Source organism: Drosophila mauritiana, chromosome 2L (assembly GCF_004382145.1).
Source record: "Drosophila mauritiana strain mau12 chromosome 2L, ASM438214v1, whole genome shotgun sequence".
Taxonomy (NCBI): domain Eukaryota; kingdom Metazoa; phylum Arthropoda; class Insecta; order Diptera; family Drosophilidae; genus Drosophila; species Drosophila mauritiana.
The window spans coordinates 10,091,775-10,115,830 of NC_046667.1; the positions used below are offsets into that span (position 1 = coordinate 10,091,775).

Consider the following 24,056-nt stretch of genomic DNA (forward strand, 5'->3'; position numbering starts at 1 on the left):
TTGTTATAATGAAAATGGTTCCGATTATCATAAGTACATTTTTCTGTTTTATTGTGTATAAATTTGGTTTATGTTTAATATAAATATTATTTGTGTACAGCGTAATTAATTGCACTCATTAGCACGAGCCGTTGTTGAAGTTAGAACTAGCTGAGTTATGCGCTCGACTTGGCTTCGGTAGTGGGTTCCAATCCAAGTTCGATGAAGTGGGCGACGACTCCCTGAATTGGCCCTTAAACTTGCTTATCTTGCTTATGAACAAATTACTTTGGCCTGGTAGTTCATTGGTATCCGATGTGCTAACTGATATGTTGGCGGACGTCACTTCCTTGGACGATCTATTATTAACGTTATTTAACTCATTGGGATAGTTGTATTTGTTCTCAGCATAGGAGGGCGTTAAATAAACCTTTGTGCCCTTTGCTGCGCTTTCGTTTAGAATCTTCTGATTCCTGCTTATGGACTCTAGCACTTCCTTGATGGACTTCTTCTTCCTCATCCTCGGCGTGGGCGTGGAATTCGATTCCCGTTCCGCAGATATGGAAGATCTATAGCGATCGCTTGTAGGTCTCTCCTCATATCTTAATCTTACATTATTTTCCAACTCAAAATCTTCACGTATTTGTAGAACGTCGCTGGTTTCAGCTGGATTCGGCTGAATTACATTGGAGACCACATGGTTCTCCGTTTTCTTTGATATTGCACCATTTGTTGTGAGCACTTCTTTTTTGGGCACTTGACTGGGAGCAGTGGAACTAGTAATGTTCTCTTCGAAAATCTGAGAAATCTGTTTGACCGTGCCAAATGAATTGGTTTTCCTCTCTTCCACATAGGTGTTATCATCTGGCTCGGGATGTGTTCTCAAAGTTGTGGACTCCTCGGGCAGTTTAGCTTGTTCATTGGCAATTGACTGCTGGGTTTTGGATGTGGAGGCACCACTACCGTCTTCGGAATCTACCAAGACGACCGATTGCTTGACAACCTCAGCATATATCGGAAGTTCTGCCGGCTTTGAAGTTTCCTTAACAACTAAGTGCTCTTCTGTGATAGCCACGGGTATGGTACCATTTGGCTTTTTGTTGACTTGGTTTACATCGTTATTTGGTTTCTGTTCGGAGCACACGGTTATGTGTTCGGAAGACTGCTTTATGTGGAAGCTGGCGTTGCACTCGGGAGTACTGGAAGTGCAGGGATTAGGCTGGCCAGCAGTATTAGATGTGCGGACTTTTCGAATCTGAATAGGTGTGCTTGGTGGTTCGGGTTTATGGGCATGCTTGATGTGAATGGTGCCATTACATTCCGGTTTGGGGGAGGTGCGGGTATTAGTATTGTTATCGGATTCGGAGATAGTGACCTTTTCCTTATCAGGGGCCGTGCTGTATCCATTGGATTGCTTGACACTGATGGCTTGTGGTGCTTGCGACGTGCTGGGGTTGGGTTCGCTATCGCAGATTGGTGCAGTAATCAAAATTGTTGGTTCATTTGATTTGGGGACCTCCTCCACAACTTCTTGTTTTATTAAAGATTCTTTTCGGTTGTTAACAAACGCGTCAATTTCAGAGGCAAGAGACTCAATGTCTTTGGTAGCTAGGTAATCTTGGACCTATAAATATGTTATTTAGCTTAATTTGATTGAACTTTGTGAAAATTGTATTTGATTTACCACAAGTTTTGGCGGCGGCGGGGCTCTCCTCTTCTTGCGATATCTTCTGCTGCTCATGGGGGAACTAGGACACGATTCCGGCTGAGACTCGAAGGGATTAGAGCTGGCTAGACTAGATTGGGATAACCTTCAATAGAAGCAAAGATAATTAATATCATATTCGAGTTTAGAAGTTGCGCATATGTACCTTATGCTCTGATTATTTGTCGAGGGATATCCGGAAAACTGCGTTGTGCTTCTGTATCGATCATTGCGGTTGAAGAAAGTTCCATTTGAGGACAATGAGTCCGACTAAGTGAATGAAATATTTAATAATTAGTTATATGTTAAATACCTATAGATATGGATAATCACCTCCCGTCGTCTATCAATATCTTGCAGGGATGTGTGACGATCTCCGCGGAAAACTCTGGAGTTCAAATAGGAACTGCATATTTGGGTGTTAATAAAAATCTTGCCAAAATTAGCTAATTAATTTACATACTTATCGTTTAGATCGCGTCTAAGAGTGGGCGGGCTCTCCGATGTTTTGTTTATGCCTAATGTTGAAGACTTCTTCTTACGAAAAGAATACGATTTCCTAAAAAAAAAGCAAAATTAACATTTAGCAACATTTAAATTGAAGATAAAGGGCAATGGTCTAAAACTCTTTACATTTGAGTTGACACAAAATGGTGCAATAGCAAAGTTATTTATACATTTTAGGGATCTCGAGGTACTAAATAAACCAAAGAACTCACCACAATTCTTGCAGGTTTCCAATCGACAGACTATGTCTGCCATTCTCGTTCTTCTTTTTGCTGAACCCAAAAAATCGGAGGCGTTTGTGATTATCATCTTCGTAGAATGGATTCAGATGCTCCGGATAGTTGTATATGGATATGTGACTAGTGTTCCTCTTGTTCCAACTCATTGTGAATTAGTGTTTATGCCCGCCGTTAGTAGATCTGATTTAAAAAAAAAAAACAAAATATTAAGGTATTAGTTTTATATTTTCAAAACCATTCTATGAGTGCACTTTGCTGTCGATGAGGTTATATATATATATAAATATTGTAAATTTCTGTATACGAGAGCATTCAAAAGCTTATCCCTAGTTGTATTTCGAATACCATATACCCCTGATCTTTGTAATGTTCAAGTATATATATAATCACCAGCATGACGACATAACTATTTATTGATGGGTGCAGTACGTTTCTACACACAAACCCGGTTTTTGTGGCCTTCAAAATTGTTTATATAAACTATAGAGTATATGTATATTGTCAATCAATCGTATATGATATACAAAATTATTGGGGAATTAGCACTACTGCAAAAATCAAGCGATCAGTGAAAGAAACGAATTTTTAGACACACCTAAACCAAATTCGACTAACCTTACCCTAGAGTTTTGCTCGTTATCATGTTTTTTATCAGTTAACTTAGTACTACAATTATAATTATGCAATTACCGTTGACTTTCTTTCGATTTCCAGAGGCAAATTAAATGTCAACGTTGCTAACTGATTAAGCAGGTGACGAATCACAGGGCTTATACTTAGTTACTTTCGAAAAAAAAAAACAATGACGACATTAAAACAATACCACATGTATATATATCGATTTTAAAATGTGCTTTTGTTTATAAGAAAGTGTTTCGCGGATACATAAATATGTATATAATGAGTATACTTATAACACGTATCTGTGAATATACGAATTCACGAGTTTTTGTTTGGAAAATATCATTTTAATTAGAGTAAAATATTGTTTCATGAGCATAGAAACTGACTGAATGCACATCGGAATAAAAAATACTATTGAAACTACATAAAATGCTTGATTTTATTTGTTGCTTATTCCATTTATTTTTATTTATAAGGTTTCTGAATATAATATTATATATTTTATATGTTAAGATCCATTTGATTTTCTTCAGAAGAGTGTGGTTCTGATAGGCTGAGTTCGGTTGGGTCGGGGATCCCTGGAAAATTAGCAGATACACGTCTATAAAGATGAGCTAGAGATCGGCGCGTGTTGAGCACGATCGATTGGAATGATCACATATCGCACCGAAATCTTTAGAATCAATATTATAGCGCACTGTTGACACTTTTCGTATATTGATTATGTGTAATCTGGTATCATATGATGGAACGCACTGAAGTTTGGCCATTTTGTTTACTTAGTTATGCCAACTGTTGGACGAGGGATTATATTGTTTAAGATACCTTAACTTAAAGCTCTTTGCTTTCGCCAATTCAACAGGTGAAAAGTGATCACGCACGAAGTTTTGTATTTTGGGGGTTCACGCGCACGTCACTAATGTGAGATCATTTAGATTATTTTAAACACAAACAAATACACACTTTTCAATAGGCTTTTCACAAAGATCGGACATATAAACATTTGCGTTATATAAAGAATTTTCTCATTCTCGCCACGGCTTTTGCTTTTTGTATCCATTTACAGCTTAACCATTGGGGTACAGGTACGCACGGGTACACATACATAGGTACACCTTTGGGTACAATGTAGATAAAAATATACACAGGTATGCCCGATGAGGAAGATTGGTAAATGTATTCCCGATGACCTCAAATGCTCCGAGTGCCGAGCTTTTCGCGATACTCACCCACCGAGTTGTACTTTAAGACTAAACGAACTTGCTGAACTTTGTATAGAGAGATAGAAATAGAGAGCTTTGCAACAGTGCGAGGGCTTTTCAAAAGTTATAGTACACGACCGGCAACAACAAATGCAGTAGCGAACGAATGTGACGATTCTATTATGATCGTTATGGTCGTTATAAGGCGGGGAAAAGTGCCATCCAGACATCTAGAGACCCAAACTGAAGATCATATGGCTGCATTCTAGAAGAAAGCTAAAACAAAAGCATGTATTCAGCAAAAGTGGACTTGACATTTGTAACTCCAATGGAAATTTTTGGACTGTAAACCCAAAAACTGGGTGTATTCAATTGGGTATTATTACCTCATGTCTTTTTATTCTTTTTCAGATACTCTACAAGTGAAGACACCTATAGACATCTATACACATTGCTGAAGTTGGAAGTTGAATGTTTAATTCATATCAATTCATATATTTTGTTTTAGTTTGATAACAATTAAATATTTAGTTTTGTGCAGCAAGATAAATAAATTATTCATCACACCATTCGTCACCGTCACAATATCTTAAGTTTTTTGTAATTCATATAAAGGGTATACTATTTCCCACCGTAAAATAGCATCAATAAAATACGTATGACGAAAAAGTTATTTTCAAAAATGATTTCGACTTTATTATCTGTGTAAATATTAAAGATAAGCCAAGTTTCCCGAAACAAAGTGGGCTTGTCTAAAGTAACACAGTTTTGAAATGCAAACATTGTTGTGGACAAAATTATTTATTTTTTCTACTATAATATGGGAATAAATGTACATTTCATACACTCATGGTAAGTCTTAAGAATATAATATTAAATGTTAACCGCTGTTTACTTTTGGATAGACATCATTGCGTGATTAAGATCCAAATTCACAGCATTCTGACTTGATTTTATTTTAAGTTTCTATTTTTTAGCATAAGAAACATTGGCAGTCTATGGTGGCTTAAATCTATGTTGATCCAGTGTACTATGTAAAATCTTCAAGATGTATCCAATAACATTTATATATAGTGCCAACAATGATAAGGTAATTAAAATTAGAATTTGCTTATTACGATTTTCGATTTGATCTGTAAATTAAAAGTTACCTCACTCGAATATTTTGCTCTTACCCTCTGCGAATTCCGGGTTTTTATATTATTATACCATGGTTGTTTATTAACAAGTTTATACACTGTTATTAAGTTCCCAAAGTCGTTGATGCCCCACGGGATCAGATTTCTAAGAGGTCACATTAATGACATTTTATTCTTAATCTCTTAACACAAAGATTGAGTCGCGACAAATGCGAAAATGTCCAAGCTGAGTTTTATTACATAATATAGAATTAATATTGATTACATACACAATTTTGAACGACTGGACTATGGGAATACCCAAAAACTAACTTGAAATCAAACGATTGGTTGATAGAAGTCATTATAAATTGCAGTTATAATGAAACTAAGACTTAAAAACTTTTCAAATTACCAAGCTCAAAACTGAATATCCTACTCCCATAAATGAAATATTACTACTAAATTCTATAATGTGAGGTACTCTTTAGTCGCTAGATGAGCTTACACCTTTGCTTTAAATTGTATGTTTTGAATTAAAATATTAAAAGCGCGTTATCAGTTATTCTAACCTCCGCCAATGAAAATATCATCGCGACAACTGAAAAATTTGTTTGAGACACACGCGACAAATTATTTCAGCGCATAGTAGTGAGTATTAATCCCAAATTCATTGGAGCACATTGTTAAAAATTAGCATTTAGTGCAATAAAAAATTATACTAAATATTGGTTAAAACATATATGGATTTGTTGTTAAGAAACTTTTGAATTGATAAGAACTTTATTTTTTAGGATCCCTACCGGAAGAGAGGTTCAGAGATCGGCGACATTCAACTGAAGGCCACCTCTGAAACTTTTTCTCCAAAAATGGTTGTGGATTTCGTAGCCGGACTCCTGGGCGGTAAGTTCTCCTGCAATTATGGAAGGCCATCCTCTTATCAGGTATATTTGAAATCCAGGAGCTGCGGGTGTTCTTGTCGGCCATCCCTTCGATACCGTGAAGGTCCACCTGCAGACCGATGATCCTCGCAATCCCAAGTACAAAGGCACATTCCACTGCTTCCGGACGATATTGCAAAGAGACAGCTTCAGAGGATTATATCGGGGTATCAGCAGTCCCATGGGAGGAATCGGATTGGTGAACGCCATCGTTTTCGGGGTCTACGGAAACGTGCAACGCTTGTCCGATGACCCCAATTCGCTGACGTCCCACTTCTTCGCTGGCTCCATCGCTGGTGTGGCCCAGGGTTTCGTGTGTGCGCCCATGGAGTTGGCCAAAACGCGACTCCAATTGTCCACGCAGGTTGATAGCGGCATCAAGTTCACAGGACCCATCCACTGCCTCAAGTACATAGTAAAAACGGAGGGTATCAGAGGTGCCTTCAAGGGATTAACAGCCACCATTCTAAGAGATATTCCAGGTGAGTAGGATGTACATCGATGACACGACATTTAGGCTAACAGTCCCTTTCGTTTGCTTGACCAGGCTTTGCCAGCTACTTTGTGTCCTTCGAGTACCTTATGCGTCAAGTGGAGACACCCGGCGTGGCGTACACTCTGATGGCCGGCGGATGTGCTGGCATGTCGTCCTGGTTGGCGTGCTACCCCGTCGACGTGGTGAAGACCCACATGCAGGCAGATGCCCTGGGCGCGAATGCCAAATACAATGGCTTCATCGACTGTGCCATGAAGGGCTTTAGGAACGAGGGACCGCAGTTCTTCTTTCGCGGCCTAAACTCCACCTTGATCCGGGCTTTTCCGATGAACGCCGCCTGCTTCTTCGTGGTGTCCTGGGTACTGGACTTCTGCAATGCCAAGGGCGGCATGGATTCCGTGTTGAATGCCGATCAGCCACTGACTATCGTCAACCTGGACAACAAGAGCCAAGCGGACTTGGAGGCGACGGCGCCAACGGTTGAGGAAGTGGTTCGCAAAATAATCACGGAGAATGCCATGTCCCATCAGTATGTGTCCACGCCAAAGGACGTCGTTCACAGCCACTACACGAGTAGCACGATCAACATTCCCAAAGAATCTAAAGCACGTTTAGCATCCGATTGTAATTTAAAATAAAGTATAAATTCTTTAGTACCTTTATAAATGCGCTTGTTGAAGGTAACAACTATTGGAATCATTCCCAACACTTAAAGATTCATAATTTAAGTTTATTTCAACGTAATGATATTACAATTAAATATATATTAGTCTATGTGAATGCTTTTAAGAACCGCAGGACATGCAGGCGTCCTTATTTTCGAGCGAACAAACCATATCGGCCATTTTCCGTTCCCTATCATCCTCGTACTTTTGGGGGCTTCCCTCGGCGGTGCCATTCTGGCCGTTCATGCTCACTGCACCCTGCTTCTTGTTCACGGTGAACTGAATGGCATTCGCAGCTGGCTTGGTGCGCAGATAGTACATTCCGGTTTTAAGACCTGCTTTCCAGGAGTAAAAGTGTATGGAAGTCAGCTTTCCATAGTTTGGCTCGGCCACATGTATGTTGAACGACTGGCTCTGATCTATGAACGCACCACGATCGGCGGCCATTTTAATCGTGGACTTGACTGAGATTTCCCACACCGTCTTATACAGATCTCGCACCTTCTGGGGGATGGTCTCAATGTTTTGAATTGATCCCCTGCTGGATATGATCTGGTTCTTCATGTCGTCGTCCCACAAGTCCAGCTCGGTTAGATCGCGCAGCAAATGATGGTTGACCACCTGGAATTCGCCGGACAAAACTCGCCGGGTGTATATGTTCGTGGTGTACGGCTCGAAGGATTCATTGTTGCCCATTATCTGAGCTGTAGATGCAGTGGGCATGGGAGCAACGAGCAGGGAGTTCCGGACACCGTGCTTCTTAATGGACTCCTTCAATTTCTGCCAGTCCCACAGGTTCGTTGGCACCTTGTCCCACATGTCGTACTGCAAAATTCCCTTGCTCACCGGGCTGCCCTCGTAGGTTTCGTATGGACCTTCGGTCTGGGCCAGTTCGCAGCTGGCTTCCAAGGCGCCATAGTATATCGTTTCGAATATCTGCTGATTCAAGAGACCGGCTTCTTCGCTTTCGTACGGGAAACGCATGAGAATCAAGGCATCAGCGAATCCCTGAATACCAATGCCCACGGGACGGTGCCTCAAATTGGACTTCCTTGCCTCTGGCAGGGGATAATAGTTGATATCGATTATCTTGTTTAGATTTTTCGTAACTATCTTTGTGACTTCCTTGAGCTTCTTGAAATCATACGTCTTCTCCGGCGTGACGAACATGTTGAGGGCGATGGAGGCCAAGTTGCAGACTGCAATCTCATCCGGTGAGGAATATTCAACGATTTCCGTGCACAAGTTGCTGCACTTGATGGTGCCCACATTCTGCTGGTTGCTCTTCCTGTTGCAAGCGTCCTTGAAGAGCATGTACGGATTTCCGGTCTCCACTTGCGCCTCAATGATGGCAAACCACAGGGATTGAGCCTTAACCGTTCGGTTGGCCCGACCCTCTTGCTCGTATTTCTCGTACAGCTTTTCGAATTCATCGCCCCACACTTCGTGGAGACCTGGACACTTGTGGGGGCACATGAGCGACCAATCACCATTGGCCTCCACGCGTTTCATGAAGAGATCGGGTATCCACAGGGCGTAAAACAGATCGCGTGCGCGATTCTCTTCTTTGCCCGTGTTCTTCTTCAGTTCCAGGAACTCAAAGACATCCGAGTGCCAGGGTTCCAGGTAAATGGCAAACGCACCGGGACGCTTGCCGCCTCCCTGATCCACATAACGTGCCACATTATTGAAGACCCTCAGCATGGGAACCAACCCATTGGAAGTACCATTTGTGCCGCAAATCGAGGTGCCCTTTGCACGAATGCAATGCACATTGAGTCCGATGCCACCGGCAGACTTGGAGATCATGGCGCATTGTTCCACAGACTTGAAAATGCCCTCGATGGAGTCGGCTGTCATGGTCAGAAGGAAACACGACGACAACTGCGGCCGGTTTGTGGCAGCAGCAAACAGTGTGGGCGATGCATGCGTAAAGTAGCGCTCCGACAGAAGATTATAGGTTTCCACGGCCGCATCGATATCCTCTCCATGGATTCCGATCGCAACGCGCATCAGCATATGCTGCGGTCGCTCTGCGATCTTTCCGTTTCTCTTGAGCAGATAGGAACGCTCCAGGGTCTTGAAGCCAAAATAGTTATAGCCAAAGTCACGATCATAGATTATGGACGAGTTCAGCCGTGTGGCGTTCTTCTTAACCACATTGTAGTGGAACTCAGATACCAAGGGCACTTTTTGATTCGTCTCCTTGTTCACATGATTATACAGATCCTCGAAGACGTCTAATAGGAATCATGATTGGATTAACCGATGAACTCAGAAGACAAGCTGTGAACTTACCAGAAAAAGCCTTCTTGGTTTCCTTGTGCAAATTGGACACTGCAATGCGAGCAGCCAGGATGGCATAGTCCGGATGATTGCAGGTTAAACCAGCTGCAATTTCAGCAGCCAAGTTGTCCAGTTCCTGTGTGGTCACGCCGCAGTACAGACCATTGATGACTTGCAGGGTGATAGTAACCTTTAAAGATAAAGCATAATAACACATTAGGAAAACTCCCCAAATAATCTGCTGATTGCTGATTACAAATGGTTTGTATATTCAGGTTTTCCCACATGAGTTTTACCAGGGGCGCTCGCACATTTTATTGCATATCAAATCAAACCCCATCACATATCAATACGCATCATACTTACTGGGTTCGAGTGAAACCTGTATGATGAGCACCTTTAAACAATAGAAACAAACTTACAGGATCAACAAAATCCATGTTCAAGTTGTAGCAAAGCTTCTGGATTCTTGAGGTTATTTTATCGAAGTGTACCTCCTCCTGCCTGCCATCTGAAATGAATATATTAAGAACAGTCATAGCGATAAGGAATTGTAACCCACCTCTCTTAATAACATATAACTTTGAGGTTTTCATGGACTTGTTCTTCAACATCTTGACTGCTTTATTTCACAAGAGGCGGATAATTGATTGTTGCAAGCACAAAAAGGCGCCAAATTAAAGTCATTATCAGTGTTACCGTGCGACATGTTGATCAAATGCCGCACTTTCAAAACGCATAATTTTGAAACGATCAAGAAACAAAATAATTTCGAACCGTTCCACTCAAATTTAAAAAACAAATCATTTTATATAATCAAATAAATATATAAATAACTGTTTGTATCAATACACAGGTGTTTTATTTAGTTTAGTGTTAATATAAATAATTAGTTATATTTTTTATTTATTTAGCTTTATATAATTACATAAATATAACAGTGTTTGAAGAACATTTGAGTATGTGTTTTATAAACGGTCTCGGTAGATTGTTATCAATTATACAAGTGATTATAATATTTGTAAACATGTTGTTAATAAAATATGCAATTTCAAGTGTTTAATTTAATCTAAATGGCCGTGTCTAACTATTTTATTGACTTGCTGTCCAGATTGCTGTTGGAAAACACTAAAAAGATATATTACTATTAATATATACATCTAAAATGATAAAATATATTTGTATACTTACAAAAAGTTATTTATTTTTTCGAGATCGTGTAATATATCATCTTGGTCCGAATTTAGATCGTCTCGCTCCTTAAGGCTCTCCAGTAGTGTAACGTTCAGGTTTTCAATATACTCCTGGAGATTGTTGACCAATAGCTGGAGAGTCGGAACTTGGATTCCAGTGAGCAGCTGCCTCGAAATCCATCGATGGTTGGAGTTCATTTGGATGCCAACATCACACAGCATTGATCGAATTACGTCCACAATGGGAGTTACGCCATGTTTTCTTGCCTAGAAAAAGATAATTACCAAAAAAATTAAATTCATTTGAATAATAAATAAATAAATCCTGTGGAAAACACACCTTCACTTTCATCTGAGCTATTTCCTTCGATTGAGCTAGTGCTATTCTAACCTCTATTTGAAGTTTTGATTGATTCGCAAAGAAAAACAAGTTTTCATCCGACGGATAATCTGTTGTACCAATGGGATTGCCATTCATATGATTCATGCTTTTATCTTGGTTGATTTGGTTCTTTTGAAAGATTTTATCGTTTTCAAATTCCTTATTGCGTTTCGTTTCACAGAAATCCGATTGCTTCCGGTGTACACCACTTGATAGTTTTGGACACGTCTCAGAGTCGGAGCTATAACTTTCATTATCCGATCCGGTTAGAAATTCCTCCTTCTTGATATCTAAATATAAAATAAAGTATTTAAGAAAATGTAGAAATGCTGGAATATCTTTTGGGCTAACCATTATTTAATGAATCTTTATCTCCGATCGCCAATCTCTTGCGTATCTCATCTCGATTGAATCGCCGCTGTAATTGGAATATATATTTAACTAATGATATTAGTATTCCCTTTATATCGTACTTACCTTTTTCTCTATCTGTTTAACCTTTTTATAATGGTTTTGCAATGTTTCCACATCCATATCATTTGCAATCTTGTACGCATCAAATTGTTCTGTAAATATATAAATAATAATATACGCTCTTTTATAACGCCAAATTCTTATTTGAAGTTACCTAAAACCATGGTAGAACATGGATCTTTGGAGTACTTGATGGGATCTTCCAAGTACTGAGACCACCGCGATTGATTTAAGTACTTCCGACTAGCCACCTTGTTATTGTCCTCGTCCAGATTCTGCTGGCTTCCACTTCCACCGATTTCCAAGCTGCTTAAGTTGGGTATTTCAGCCTGATTTATGTTCTGACTATCGTTTTTGTTCTTTTCCGGAACGGACGAGTATTGGTCAGCATCACAAATGATATATTTTCGTTGGCTATACGTTTTGTAGTCGAACGTGTCCGGTGGCAACTGACGTTCGTCATGCGACGGCTTTGGATGCTTCGTTTTCACGATCTGATGTCCGTATGGAGTGTTCTTCTTTTTATTTTTCCGAGTACTATTTCCGGACAATCGCGTCGAGGATGTTTGCTTGAGAGCCTCCGTTCCATTTGATAGTTCTGCATCGCAAATCTGTAAGTAACAATTATGCTTTAACATGCCTGATCTCTTTTATTATAAATATCTACATACCTTATCTATATTTGATCCCTTTAACTCATCCGCTTCCTTCTTGTTTTTATATCCAGTGAGAAGTAGCTCGAATTCACGCTCCACTTCTCCGCCAAAATCCCCAACAATATCGATAGGGCTTTGGCCTTGCAACTGACCTTCGTATTTCGAATTAATTGTACATGACCAGGATGAAAACTCAGGATTGGTCGTATAATTCTGGCTTAGATTGTAGATAAGGTCCGGTTTTTGCAAAGCTCGCTTGGAGTTTTCCGAAGTTGCACTATAGTTCTCATTTACAATATCCGGAATATTTTCCGATCTGTTCACGCTTTCCTCTTCTGGTATATATGTGTTTCCATTGTCGCAGTTACTTAAAATCGAATCTTGGGCATTCTTAAAGGTTTCCGATCCCGATTCCTTGGACACCTTACTTGGAAACGTGTTTGGTTGTTCATCTTCTCTATCGCTGTCGGTTAGATCGCTCTCATTGCACTCCATGTCGGAGTACTCTATGTAGTCATCGGAAAGGGTATGCGCGAACTTCTGAAATCCTGGGTAGTTGGGGTTGGTGATGCCCTTTGTTATATAGATATCCATTCTTGGCATGGGCATTGGAATAAGTTGTCTAGAAGAATATAGATTAGATGACTTAAATATTGATTACAACTACAGTGCAATAAAATGGCTTTAAGGTTTTTTTTTTATTTTTTTCTTATTTCCTTTTAATTGTAAAAGGACACCACTATCTCCACCTCACTATTTTCTTATAAACTCATTTTCGTATTTATAAATCACTTTAAAAATGAATTAGGGATTTCACTTTATATGTATGTAAATGTTAGAATGTCTTTTAAAAAACATGAATGAAATTACATTTTTTGTATTCTTAAAATCGTGAAACAAGAATCAAGCCGAAAAAAGTTGGTGTAGGTGCAAATTTGTGTAACAGAATTATCTGAAGATAGTTAAAGTTACTTGCAATTATAAGTTCTTGTATTTGCTTTATTTAAACGATTGTTAACAACTAAAATGTATTCCGTTTGTTTAAAATGTTATTTATTGAATCAATGAAGACTTACAAGGACTTTGGCCTTCCTGCATTCAGATGTAAAAATTACTCCCACACATATAAAGCAAATTACACGTTTGACGCATGCGCAAAACTTGGAATATAGTGTTGTACAATACTTGATATTATCACAAATTATTTAATTTAAAGTAGAACAAAAAATTCATTCACAACGAATGTTTAACTATATATGCAAAAAATGAGTAGAAGAGAACAACTTAAAAATCGAAACTGAAAATGTCTATAAGTTTTTACCATGACACAGAATTTTATTTTAATGTAAACTTATATTATAAAAATTTAAGGAATAGGCTTAAAACTTTTTGCTATGTTTACTTCAAAGTTCTTAAAAAATCCGAAAAATTTATGAATACCTCTGATTCAATTTTTTGCACTCAGTATTTTTCTCATTTCGAGATATGGTAACACTTAAGCACAATGTGATTTAAAAAACCATAACATTGTATATTTTAAAGTAATAGAAATCCGAACACAACTAGAAAAATGAAATAACCGTAGACATAACTGATAAGTGAATAATAATGATATTATTCAAAGGAATTCGGCGGGTTCAATCCCAGCTAAGAACGCCGGTTGATTTGGTGCTCATTCGGGTGAGGTTCTTGGCCATTACGCAACAAACCACTATAACAAACTATAACTTTCCCATCATTTTCAGTACTCCACTGCAGCAACGATAGCTTCCCAAGATAACAGAGATGTCATCCCAGCGCCACCAATATCCCAGGCGGGAAAGGTCCAGCATTTACCCGATAGTCAAATTACCTGGATGCCTAGTCCGTACACCATGCCCGGAAAAACTCTTAGCCAGTACAAGAAGCTATCCAAGTTCCGGCTGACATGTAAGCGAGATGGTTAAACGTTGGCCAAACATCGATCATAGTTGTCTTTCGTTGCAGCGCTGGTGGTCATTACAACAATGGGCGGCTATGCCATGGCACCAGCCGCTTTCGATCCCACAACGTTTGCAATGTGCACCCTGGGCACTGGACTCGTTTCGGCTGCGGCGAATGCCATTAATCAGTATCACGAAGTTCCTTTCGACTCGCAGATGTCGAGGACGAAGAATCGGGTGCTCGTCACGGGGCAAATGACACCACTGCATGCCGTCACCTTCGCCGCGGTGTCGGCAACTGCCGGCTTAAGTATGCTGTATTTCGGAGTGAATGGTTTGACGGCGGCGCTGGGAGCGGGTAACCTGTTCCTCTACACAACGATATACACGCCGATGAAGCGTATCAGCATAGTCAACACCTGGGTGGGATCGATAGTGGGCGCCATTCCTCCGCTGATGGGATGGGCTGGTTGTGCCGGCACCCTGGACGCCGGCGCCATGATCCTAGCCGGGGTGCTGTACGCGTGGCAGTTCCCGCACTTCAACGCTCTGTCGTGGAATCTTCGGCCGGATTACTCCCGTGCCGGCTACCGAATGATGGCCGTTACCAATCCGGGACTTTGTCGCCGCACCGCGCTGCGATATTCGGTGGCTATTGCCGGACTTTCAGCGATGGCACCCGTACTGGACGTCACGAACTATTGGTTTGCTTTGGAAACACTACCTCTGAACGCGTACTTCGCCTACCTTGGTAAATATACTCATTAACCATGGAATCCTATGTGTTATGTCTAATACGTTCTGTTTGCTTGCAGCGTACAAGTTTTATGAAAAGTCAGATAGTGGGAGCTCGCGGAAGCTGTTCCGATTTTCACTGATACACCTGCCCGCCCTGATGCTGCTATTTTTGGCCAATAAGAAGGAATGGTATTTCAGCAAACCCGCCGGTGAGGAGAACAAAAAGGAGTCCACGTACAGTGCGATAAAGCATTCTGCTAGCAGTCTTGGTAATGTCCTGCCCGTCGCCGTAGCCGAAGGACCCAGATAGAAATATTAACATTGATTTGATAAAATGTTAAGTATCGTGTGAAGTTTAAATATACTTAGTGTTCTGCAACTTGTAAAAAAAAAGTCATTTAATATTAAGGAAACACGTACCTCTGTGCGGCAAATATATGTTGCGACTAATAAATGACACGACATCCTTGAAAAATATGCGGTGTAACCAAACCTGCGCTCAATGCAAATAAATTTAAAATATAAAATTTGGCATAAAATTCTTAAGCCGTACAGTAATTTAAATTATAAGAATCTAAGTGTGACCTTATTATATTGTTCCTCAAGCAATGAAGTTCCACTTGTTTCATAAGGAAGGATTTCCGTTCTTAAGGGAACGGTATTCACATCCACTCCCGATTCCAGCTGTTTCATATCACGCGACAGCTGATTTGAAAATTATTTTCTTTTAATAAATTGTAATAATCAAATTACCACCAAAGTCTTAATATTATAAAGCAGTTTTTCTTGAGAATTCAAAACTTTTTCCTCTAAAAAACGAGATGCGCGTTTGTAAAGGAATTACATTTTTGTTACTGGCAAGTGCTTAAATTTATTCGGACTTAATTAAATTAAAAACTATTACAAGCAATTTGTTATTTATATAATAAAAGTCAAAAATTTCAAGCTAAAACATGAGTATATCTGTTCGTTATCGATAACAGAAATACCAAAAAGTTGGCCCTATTTCAGTATATTTCACTGGTTCCTCTGCTGTATGCGTTGGTCTTACAAATAGAAAGAACTATATTTTGTATTGTGTTGCAATAGCCTTGATGTTTTATCACAGAATCACATTAGCATAATCACTGATTTATCGCGATGCCGAGATGAATCATGCAGCTAACGCGACTATCGCTGGAGCCCTCGTTTGGTAATTTGAACGGGAAACTAGATCAAATGAGCGAAAAATCTGTGGCGAACCACTGGAGTGAATTATTTTTAGTGAGCTGAACGTGGATTGTGACAATGAAAAATTGAGGAATAGTGTTTACATTCATTTTATAATTTATTTTACCAGTTATCTTTTTTATCGCGATAAAGGAGAGGTGTATGAAAGTTTCTTTACACAGTGCAAAACGAATATAAATTTCTAATTATGAATAATGTACCACATAAGTTTCGTCAAGTTTGTCGATTGTGCCTCACATTGGTTAACGAGTGCGATGTTGCAGTACTACAGATTTACGATAATTCGTCGCATAATAATAGTGCCCCAGACAGAATATCGGCCGATTTTCGTGGCGTCGCGAATCGTGCCAACTGCTTTTGCAGCGCTTTAAGCCCCAATCTGTGCAGTTGCATCGTTGATAACCCGCTATCAGCCAACAAAAATGAACGGCGCAACCAGGGAACACCCGTACCCGTGCCCATACCCATACCCGTTCCCGTGCCTGTGCCCGTTCCAAGCCAGCAGATCCAATCGCAAACCCAAGCACAAACCCTTCACCATCACCAAAACCAAACTAAAATCCATTACACGCCAAGTGTGCCTTCTGCTGCGGACGCAAAGTCGAGTGAACGCGAACGCCAATGCCAATTGGAGTCGGACATCGCCGAGAGATCAACAGTATTCAAAAGTCAGTCATCGTCGGATCACGAACATATAGCATATAGCGGGGAGACGCCATCCCCCTCCGCATCGCTATCCCTATCCCAAACAAAATCGGAGCCAATGCGCGAGGAGGAGGAACATCAGCATAATCATAATCAGCAGAGCGGACGCGAGGAGACAAGTGTGAATACAACAAAAATAAGCGGAACCGATAACTACGGCAAAGAGCACGGTCGGGATGATTCATCATCACCACATCTTACATTTCAGATATTCAACTGTCTCTCTATTAAGGTAAGCAGATTTCCATCCAACACATTTGCAAAGAAACGAATTTACATTAATTACGCACATACACCAGCATGCTCTTACCTGTGTGTGAGTTGGATATATCGCGTATATGTACACGATAATGCCCACACACACGCGCACATTTGCGAGTGCTTGCCGTGCGCTGGTGTGTGTTATCTATGTGATTACGACACCACACGTCAAAATAATAGGAAATGATTGGGCCGCTTTTATCCCATGGCCTATTAACAATCGGTATCAATTGTTTGGTATTTTTTCGATGAACCATTGCGAGGCATTGGCCCAGGCCCACGCACACCACGCCACACTCGTACATCAGTGTCCAGCGCACGAATGTAAATATTGCTATGTACATACGTGTGTGCATATGCACGCATGGATGTATGTTAGAGACCTACATACATTAATCCACCAAAGAGATAACATTCGTTTCGATTGTTTAAGTGCGGATATACCGACGTACATACACCTTATATGGCCCCAATGTCTTTTTTTTTAAATACTTCGAGTACTTTCATTTGTTATTATGTATATTTGTTGATTTGATAATTTGTTCTCTTAATGCATTTCATGAGCTTTAGTGCTTATTTCCGTAGATGATATCTTCGGAACATATGTTATTTGTATTAATCATTTTATGGGGTTGTTATTAAATTTGCTCAATTAAAATCATATTTCACATAAGATTTACAGATGTAAAATTTGTATACAAAAGTTTTAATACAACTTACATTTATAATGATAAAATTGATTATAATACAAATAGTTTTAGCTTGACTTAATCAATTTCAAGGCAGCAAATGTTCTTCTTTTAGTTCCAAGTATAACCAGTCATCAATCCCATCGATCGATTTTGTTACCGCCTTACTCCTTAGTCATTGCATCATTCTCATTTCTAGCCAACTGAATATTGAAAGTGGATAGCACATTATAAAATACATTCATATCTCTTTCAGGCACTGCCTAACGATGGATTACCCAACGTGGTTTGTAGCGACTGCAGACAAAAATTGGATTCCTTCGAAAAATTTCGAACCATGGCGCACAACTCACAAATAGCTTTGAAAGAATTTTTAAATATATCCAAAAATCTGAGACCAGTAAGTATTGATTGGAAGGAACTTAGTTAGTCATACAAGTGTACCATCTGAAACCTTAGATTAAAATGACCATTTGAATTACTACTCACGAACTATGTTTTTTGCAGGACCCAAATGATTTGGAAACCAAGCTCGATGCAATTTTAAAGGCTTCATCGGAGGCTATAGCGGCAAAGGCTCTGACGGAGTTAAGCACGTTCTCTAAAGTTAAGTACGACCACAGTAAATTAGATTCCAGCATCCAGCCCGGCTTGGATCGGAAAATCGAGATTAGCAATCAAGAAATGCCAGCACATAGCTTATATCCAAGTTTATTCAAATCAATTACTATGAAAAGCGATCAAAAGAGCAAAGCAATGTCTGGATCCTCACACAGCCAGTTTGATTCAAAACTGCAAAAGGACTCGGATATCGAGAAATATGAAAATCTGCAGCAGCAGCTTGAAACGGCTGCCGTTTTAATGGATATAAGCAAAAAAATAGTAATTTCCCCTCCATGTTCGAATCCGCAATCTCCGTGTTTTTCTGCAGCTGTAGATACAAGTATTAAAAGTTCTGTGATAAAATCAAAACGTCCATTAAACCAAAATGAAATTCAGGACGGTGTTGAAATTGACCTATCCGTCAAAAAACAAAAGAACGATTACTCTAATCAACGGAACGCGGCCCCAATACACCATTTTTGCCAAACTCCAATGCTTGATATTCAGTCACACTTAAGAAGTGAAGAGGATTTTCAAAACTACAGTATTACCATTAACCAAGTTGGTGGGTCCGACTTCAAATCAAAAGCACCCAAGGCGAGTACCGGCTCCTTGCTAGACTCTGGCGACAGCTCCGACTCTCACAAACTGGAGATGGACATCACGTCCTCCATAAATGATAGAAAGACTCCGGATAGCTTAAGCTCGGATCACGCCACAGATGCGGCAACTACTCAACTCTGGCAGGCACTGGCCAGATCAGCCGGTAAGTATTATAATTAGTACACTAGCCAATATAATATTAATAACTTTCCAATTTGACAGCTAAAAGCAAGGAGGAAAATCAGGCATCACAAATTATTCGCAATATGATGAGCCAGTCTTACGTGTTTCCGGTTCCGTCGTCAGTATCATTTACAAAAGTACCTGAAGAACCCATAGCACTATTAAAGGTAACCTATATCTGCTATATCAAGTAGCACGTAGCTATAGGAAAGTCTAATACTCTTTGTATTCTTAGGATCTATCAGAGGCTCAATCCAGCAAATCAAAACCATGTAGAAGAAAACAAAGTTTTCCTACCAAAACTGATTGCATCGATGTAGTTAATGAGAATGTGACTGATACTTATACCACTTCAGAAGCAGCTCCAGATGATAAGAAAGATAAAAGGGTACGTTATCACAGTCATCCGCGTTGTATCACATACTAATTATATCACTTCTATCACTTCTTGGTTCAATTCCGATTTTGTAGAACATAAACCTTTTTAATGCCATACCTGGTGCTCAAAAAGATATGTCATGTTCGAATTGTGGCACCCTCACCACAACAATTTGGCGGCGAAGTGTTCGGGGAGAGATGGTGTGCAACGCCTGCGGATTGTACTTCAAGCTGCATGGGGTCAACAGGCCGCATTCAATGAGACGCGATACCATACACACCAGACGCAGGCGTCCTAAAGAATTGGAGCGATCTAAAAAGAGTGAGTGCGAAATTCATCTACACTTTTACATTCGAAAGCTATTTGTTGTGTATTCTAACAATCAAAATAATTTGTTGAAAAGCATGTCAATATAAAGAATATAATATATATAAAGGTTTTTAAATGTTGCTCTATGTTGCCTTACCATTGTTTTTGTTGGTAATTAAATGTAACTATCAATAAAATTAATTTTTTTTGTTAATATATCGAAATAATAACCGCATACCCACCCAAAATATTTTCTGGCTTGTCCAATCATATTTTATGATGTCATCATTGTAGATAGCATTGGACGTGCCTGTTAAGTCGTTAAACTGTTCAAGTTTGAATAAATATCTACTAGCCTTTCATTATTAATTTTATGATTTATTTGCGAAAATTATAAATATTCACTTTCTGTTGCAGAACACAAACAAATGTCATCATGTTCTTCAATAGAACCAACGAAGCCGGATTTCTTGACGTCTAGGGAATCTCTAGCCATGTCTGGCCTTGTTTTAAATGTATGTATCTGCACTTTAAATATTACTCTAAAGTCTTGATAAGTAGATTGATCTAATAGATATATTTGTATAAGAGTTAAATACACGTAAACTTTAACTTTCTAATGTTTTTGTTTTAGAAATTCAAAAAGGAAATTGATGATACCGAGACCGCAGCAGCACTTAAAGATATTTTATCAAGGCGTAAGAAGTCAAATTCTTTGCCGGCGTTTAATGATACCTGTGAAAGTGCGGATCTATCCGCACCGCTTAACCTTGTTTCCAGTGAAAATAATGCAAAGTTAACATAAAACGCCAAATATATTCCCCCTACTCACTTTTCGAAAAAAGAAGAACCTTTAACCCACATTTTGTTTATTTATGAGGTCGCGTAAGAGAGAAAAACAAATGGTATAGGATTAAAAATACGTATAGATTATTAATAAAATTTTCATTCTTTAAAACTAAATTTTATTCATTTGTATCTTTAAAAACTAATACCAAAATACTTATTAGTGTAAAAGAGGTATGAAAATTGAACCAGTATGTCAAAACTTTTAAATAATATCACACTAAATATAGACCTTAAGAGAGGACATCAATACTTAATGCAATTAAATTAAAAATAAAATTTATTATATTTATATTTATTAAAACCATTTTACAGTATTTTTAATTTTTTAATAACACAAATCGCTTCTATTAAAATGAAAAGTTCAGTTTTAACAATGATTTTTCAGCTGTCTTTGCAATTGAACAACTTCTAAAGCTAAAAAAATAATAATGTTTTAAATCTCTTGCCTATACGAAAATCATGTGATAATATAATAATCTCCACAAAACATTTTAATAGTAAAACTATGCAAAAAGCAATAATCACGCAATGCAAACTTTTCAAGGAAATATTTAAATTATATACAATTATAAGAAACTAAAAAACTTAATGCTGTTTCGAATCTACATAAATTGTCTAAATAAAATAAGGACTTCATAATAGGCTAAGATACAAAAAATATTACTCATTTATTTTTTCAAATAAAATACTCTATACAATTTTTAACAATCACAATAAAACTGGTTAATGTAAAATGAAAATCCCAAAACGACTTTGTTTTTTATGAAACTCTTTGCCTGTGGCATGGGATAAATAATCGGAAAATTTGGTTTCTTAATGAAGAGAATTTTTAAAAATATTTTTTTAAGATATTTAAGTACTTCAATTCCAATAGCAAGGGACTTAAATTTTTACCGCGGACTGTTGAATATGAGATGGTGTAAGTGGAAACATGCTGTTAGAGTCCCGAACTATCGATAGAGTACAACAAACACTTCGCATCGATAGTCCCATCGTTTACTTTACATCACCAGGCGTTGTTTTGGTATCAGATCAGATCCATCTGTTATTGCCAGCCAGCAGCATGTTGGAGAACGGTTCGCACTTCTTCGAGGGCGTTGAGAAACTCCTTGAGATTTGGTTTGAGGAGAGCTCCAACGGTGACGATGATCTGCGTAACATCAGCAGGTGAGTCCTTCAACAAGTGCGGAACCCAAACAGCCGACATGTCCTTTGTGCACAAGTGCATGCACAGTTGCGGGCAAAAGTATACGTACATGTGCGCTGTTCATTTATCGTCCTGAAAATTAATGAAATGTATTTCTACATTGATAATTCTCTTTTTAATGCATAATTTAAAAACATAAAATAGTCCCTACATTTAAGTATGTTACACATTAGTTTTAGGCTTATCAGATGCGGTACACGTGTAACTACCCAAACTCAGTTTTGATTCTGAAGGTGTGCAAATTGAATTTGAAATTTCCCAAATATACTTATTTAAGTAAATTTCTTTTTAAACTGACAGGCTGTAGATTTTTGTAAATTCATTTAGAATTAAGCTTTCAAAAATCGGTCTTAACCCTTGGCCTCATTGATAACGTGTTTTAGTCAATCCCATTTCATTATCTCAAAATAAATTTTGGTCGAGGCATTGTGTACATGTTTATACAAAAAGCCTTGAACTTTTAATGAATGTAAATGCTGTTTTTCAGATCTGATTGGGAAAACGTGCTTAGCAATGTCAACTGTCAGATAATAAGCACATCCAAAAACGACATTATTGATGCTTTTGTGTTAAGGTATGCAAATATATAAAACTAAACTTAATAAAAATTATTAATTATTTTAAATTTGTATTCGGTGCGAGCAGTGAGAGCAGTATGTTTGTTTCAAAGCGACGATGGATCCTTAAAACTTGTGGAACGACTACTCCATTGAAATGCCTGGGTCAGTTGCTCAAGCTGGCTGAGGCCAATGGATACAATGTGGTCGCAGACTTGTTCTACTCGCGAAAGAATTTCACTAGACCGGAGGCGCAGGTAAACAAATAAATTAATTGCATTTTAAATGATATAATATCATGTATATTTAGATAACTCCCCATCAAGGCTTTACGGAAGAAGTTACCTATCTGGACTCCATTTTTCCCAACGGAAGATCCTATTGTCTGGGCTCCATGAACTTGGAGTGTTGGTATCTCTACACTTTTAGTCGTTCTGATATAAAAATTTTGCCCCAACTTATATCGGATGAGAAAAACGTTGACTCCGATCCAGATCAAACTATTGAAATATTAATGCAAGATCTAGATCCCGAAACCATGTCAATCTTCTATAAAAACAAGTTTAATGATGCTAATGGAGCTACTGTGGTATGAGGATATATTTTAAATGATTAAAACCAATACATATAGATTGTGTTTTCAGAAATCTGGTATCGATACCATATTGCCGACAATGCATATTGATGACTTTTTGTTCGATCCTTGCGGCTACTCCATGAATGGAATCAACGATAAGGTAACAGAGAAAAATTCATTTTACAAGAACTATTGACATAAATTCTTTATAGGGGGAGTACATGACGATTCATATTACACCGGAGAATCAATTTTCGTATGTGAGCTTTGAAACCAATGTTGCTTTAAGTAACTATCGTAAACTTATCAATCAAGTAATCAATACTTTCAAGCCGGGAAAGTTTATTGTAACCATCTTTGCCAATAAGGTAAGCTGTTGATCTACTTTTTGTATAATTATTTAAAATAATTTTCGAATATTGTGGAACAGTGCTCGTTGGCCTACGAAACCATGAAAGAACTAGAAGTGGAGTACTCACAGGGATCGCACTGGAAACGAACCGACATGCAATGTTGCAACTTTCCATCTTACAATCTTTTGTTTGCACAATATTCCCACAGTGAGAAAACTGGTGATAATTTATAATATTCCAAAGCCAACATCAATTGTGATTGTTTTTCGTATGTCTAACAAAACTTATTGTTCGTTCGTTATTATTTAATCAAAATAAAAGTCGAATAAATAAAATAATAAATACTATATTATACAAAATCCCATGACTGTTGATACATTTAAAGATTAACGCACAATTACTTTTTAGATAGACTGTTAATATA

General features: G+C 38.5%; 7 protein-coding genes across 11 annotated transcripts; 4 read left to right on the plus strand and 3 right to left on the minus strand.

Moving 5' to 3' along the window:
- Positions 1-24: 24 nt before the first annotated feature.
- On the minus strand, positions 25-4,299 carry LOC117142872 (proteoglycan 4). Of its 3 annotated transcripts, none has more exons than XM_033307160.1 (7): positions 4,284-4,299; positions 2,404-2,610; positions 2,148-2,243; positions 2,018-2,090; positions 1,851-1,954; positions 1,664-1,790; positions 25-1,603 (listed from the first exon to the last, which is right to left on the minus strand). In XM_033307160.1, the coding sequence occupies exons 2-7, from the start codon at positions 2,574-2,576 to the stop codon at positions 119-121; spliced, it is 2,058 nt and encodes a 685-aa protein (XP_033163051.1). In that variant the 5' UTR covers positions 2,577-2,610; positions 4,284-4,299; the 3' UTR covers positions 25-118. The 3 variants fall into 3 exon arrangements, with proteins under 3 accessions (XP_033163051.1, XP_033163034.1, XP_033163043.1); XM_033307143.1 differs by lacking the exon at positions 4,284-4,299 and adding an exon at positions 3,880-4,019; XM_033307152.1 differs by lacking the exon at positions 4,284-4,299 and adding an exon at positions 3,121-3,208.
- Positions 4,300-4,992: 693 nt separating this feature from the next.
- On the plus strand, positions 4,993-7,509 carry LOC117145486 (mitochondrial basic amino acids transporter). 2 transcript variants are annotated; one of them, XM_033311175.1, is made up of 5 exons: positions 4,993-5,108; positions 5,220-5,346; positions 6,169-6,277; positions 6,336-6,797; positions 6,863-7,509. In XM_033311175.1, exons 2-5 carry the CDS (start codon positions 5,305-5,307, stop codon positions 7,447-7,449), a joined length of 1,200 nt encoding a protein of 399 aa, XP_033167066.1. In that variant the 5' UTR covers positions 4,993-5,108; positions 5,220-5,304; the 3' UTR covers positions 7,450-7,509. The 2 variants fall into 2 exon arrangements, with proteins under 2 accessions (XP_033167066.1, XP_033167057.1); XM_033311166.1 differs by having other exon boundaries at positions 5,234-5,346.
- An 11-nt stretch (positions 7,510-7,520) lies between these two features.
- Positions 7,521-10,436, minus strand: LOC117145476 (ribonucleoside-diphosphate reductase large subunit). Its single transcript, XM_033311155.1, has 4 exons — positions 10,325-10,436; positions 10,185-10,273; positions 9,775-9,952; positions 7,521-9,716 (listed from the first exon to the last, which is right to left on the minus strand). Exons 1-4 carry the CDS (start codon positions 10,374-10,376, stop codon positions 7,597-7,599), a joined length of 2,439 nt encoding a protein of 812 aa, XP_033167046.1. The 5' UTR covers positions 10,377-10,436; the 3' UTR covers positions 7,521-7,596.
- A 230-nt stretch (positions 10,437-10,666) lies between these two features.
- Positions 10,667-13,622, minus strand: LOC117150518 (schwannomin-interacting protein 1 homolog). Of its 2 annotated transcripts, none has more exons than XM_033317434.1 (8): positions 13,544-13,622; positions 12,483-13,089; positions 11,966-12,422; positions 11,815-11,903; positions 11,689-11,755; positions 11,296-11,627; positions 10,954-11,222; positions 10,667-10,890 (listed from the first exon to the last, which is right to left on the minus strand). In XM_033317434.1, the coding sequence occupies exons 2-8, from the start codon at positions 13,074-13,076 to the stop codon at positions 10,827-10,829; spliced, it is 1,872 nt and encodes a 623-aa protein (XP_033173325.1). In that variant the 5' UTR covers positions 13,077-13,089; positions 13,544-13,622; the 3' UTR covers positions 10,667-10,826. The 2 variants fall into 2 exon arrangements, with proteins under 2 accessions (XP_033173325.1, XP_033173326.1); XM_033317435.1 differs by lacking the exon at positions 13,544-13,622 and adding an exon at positions 13,444-13,526.
- Positions 13,623-13,941: 319 nt separating this feature from the next.
- On the plus strand, positions 13,942-15,619 carry LOC117150297 (protoheme IX farnesyltransferase, mitochondrial). The gene is made up of 4 exons (XM_033317119.1): positions 13,942-14,147; positions 14,213-14,396; positions 14,454-15,140; positions 15,205-15,619. Exons 1-4 carry the CDS (start codon positions 14,076-14,078, stop codon positions 15,435-15,437), a joined length of 1,176 nt encoding a protein of 391 aa, XP_033173010.1. The 5' UTR covers positions 13,942-14,075; the 3' UTR covers positions 15,438-15,619.
- Positions 15,620-16,180: 561 nt separating this feature from the next.
- On the plus strand, positions 16,181-20,946 carry LOC117140091. Its single transcript, XM_033302850.1, has 8 exons — positions 16,181-17,294; positions 18,269-18,412; positions 18,520-19,381; positions 19,441-19,568; positions 19,637-19,789; positions 19,873-20,101; positions 20,507-20,604; positions 20,724-20,946. Exons 1-8 carry the CDS (start codon positions 16,545-16,547, stop codon positions 20,892-20,894), a joined length of 2,535 nt encoding a protein of 844 aa, XP_033158741.1. The 5' UTR covers positions 16,181-16,544; the 3' UTR covers positions 20,895-20,946.
- Positions 20,947-21,942: 996 nt separating this feature from the next.
- Positions 21,943-23,956, plus strand: LOC117140102 (S-adenosylmethionine decarboxylase proenzyme). The gene is made up of 7 exons (XM_033302861.1): positions 21,943-22,105; positions 22,633-22,719; positions 22,791-22,959; positions 23,013-23,291; positions 23,347-23,439; positions 23,492-23,647; positions 23,710-23,956. Exons 1-7 carry the CDS (start codon positions 22,002-22,004, stop codon positions 23,863-23,865), a joined length of 1,044 nt encoding a protein of 347 aa, XP_033158752.1. The 5' UTR covers positions 21,943-22,001; the 3' UTR covers positions 23,866-23,956.
- Positions 23,957-24,056: the final 100 nt, after the last annotated feature.

Coding starts and splice junctions, on each gene's coding strand:
- LOC117142872 (XM_033307160.1), bottom strand. CDS start 2,576: ATGAGTTGGAACAAGAGGAACACTAGTCACATATCCATATACAACTAT. Junction 2,091..2,147: donor AGACGCGATCTAAACGATAA/GTATGTAAATTA, acceptor CCAAATATGCAG/TTCCTATTTGAACTCCAGAG. Junction 1,604..1,663: donor CGCCGCCGCCAAAACTTGTG/GTAAATCAAATA, acceptor ACATATTTATAG/GTCCAAGATTACCTAGCTAC.
- LOC117145486 (XM_033311175.1), top strand. CDS start 5,305: ATGTATCCAATAACATTTATATATAGTGCCAACAATGATAAG. Junction 6,278..6,335: donor CGTAGCCGGACTCCTGGGCG/GTAAGTTCTCCT, acceptor TTTGAAATCCAG/GAGCTGCGGGTGTTCTTGTC. Junction 6,798..6,862: donor CATTCTAAGAGATATTCCAG/GTGAGTAGGATG, acceptor TTGCTTGACCAG/GCTTTGCCAGCTACTTTGTG.
- LOC117145476 (XM_033311155.1), bottom strand. CDS start 10,376: ATGTTGAAGAACAAGTCCATGAAAACCTCAAAGTTATATGTTATTAAG. Junction 9,953..10,184: donor ACATGGATTTTGTTGATCCT/GTAAGTTTGTTT, acceptor TTATCTTTAAAG/GTTACTATCACCCTGCAAGT. Junction 9,717..9,774: donor AACCAAGAAGGCTTTTTCTG/GTAAGTTCACAG, acceptor GATTCCTATTAG/ACGTCTTCGAGGATCTGTAT.
- LOC117150518 (XM_033317434.1), bottom strand. CDS start 13,076: ATGCCCATGCCAAGAATGGATATCTATATAACAAAGGGCATCACCAAC. Junction 12,423..12,482: donor AGGGATCAAATATAGATAAG/GTATGTAGATAT, acceptor TGTTACTTACAG/ATTTGCGATGCAGAACTATC. Junction 11,628..11,688: donor TAAAGATTCATTAAATAATG/GTTAGCCCAAAA, acceptor TTTTATATTTAG/ATATCAAGAAGGAGGAATTT.
- LOC117150297 (XM_033317119.1), top strand. CDS start 14,076: ATGATATTATTCAAAGGAATTCGGCGGGTTCAATCCCAGCTAAGAACG. Junction 14,148..14,212: donor TTGATTTGGTGCTCATTCGG/GTGAGGTTCTTG, acceptor CATCATTTTCAG/TACTCCACTGCAGCAACGAT. Junction 14,397..14,453: donor ATCCAAGTTCCGGCTGACAT/GTAAGCGAGATG, acceptor CTTTCGTTGCAG/CGCTGGTGGTCATTACAACA.
- LOC117140091 (XM_033302850.1), top strand. CDS start 16,545: ATGAATAATGTACCACATAAGTTTCGTCAAGTTTGTCGATTGTGCCTC. Junction 18,413..18,519: donor TATCCAAAAATCTGAGACCA/GTAAGTATTGAT, acceptor TGTTTTTTGCAG/GACCCAAATGATTTGGAAAC. Junction 19,569..19,636: donor AACCCATAGCACTATTAAAG/GTAACCTATATC, acceptor TTGTATTCTTAG/GATCTATCAGAGGCTCAATC.
- LOC117140102 (XM_033302861.1), top strand. CDS start 22,002: ATGTTGGAGAACGGTTCGCACTTCTTCGAGGGCGTTGAGAAACTCCTT. Junction 22,960..23,012: donor TCACTAGACCGGAGGCGCAG/GTAAACAAATAA, acceptor ATGTATATTTAG/ATAACTCCCCATCAAGGCTT. Junction 23,292..23,346: donor ATGCTAATGGAGCTACTGTG/GTATGAGGATAT, acceptor TTGTGTTTTCAG/AAATCTGGTATCGATACCAT.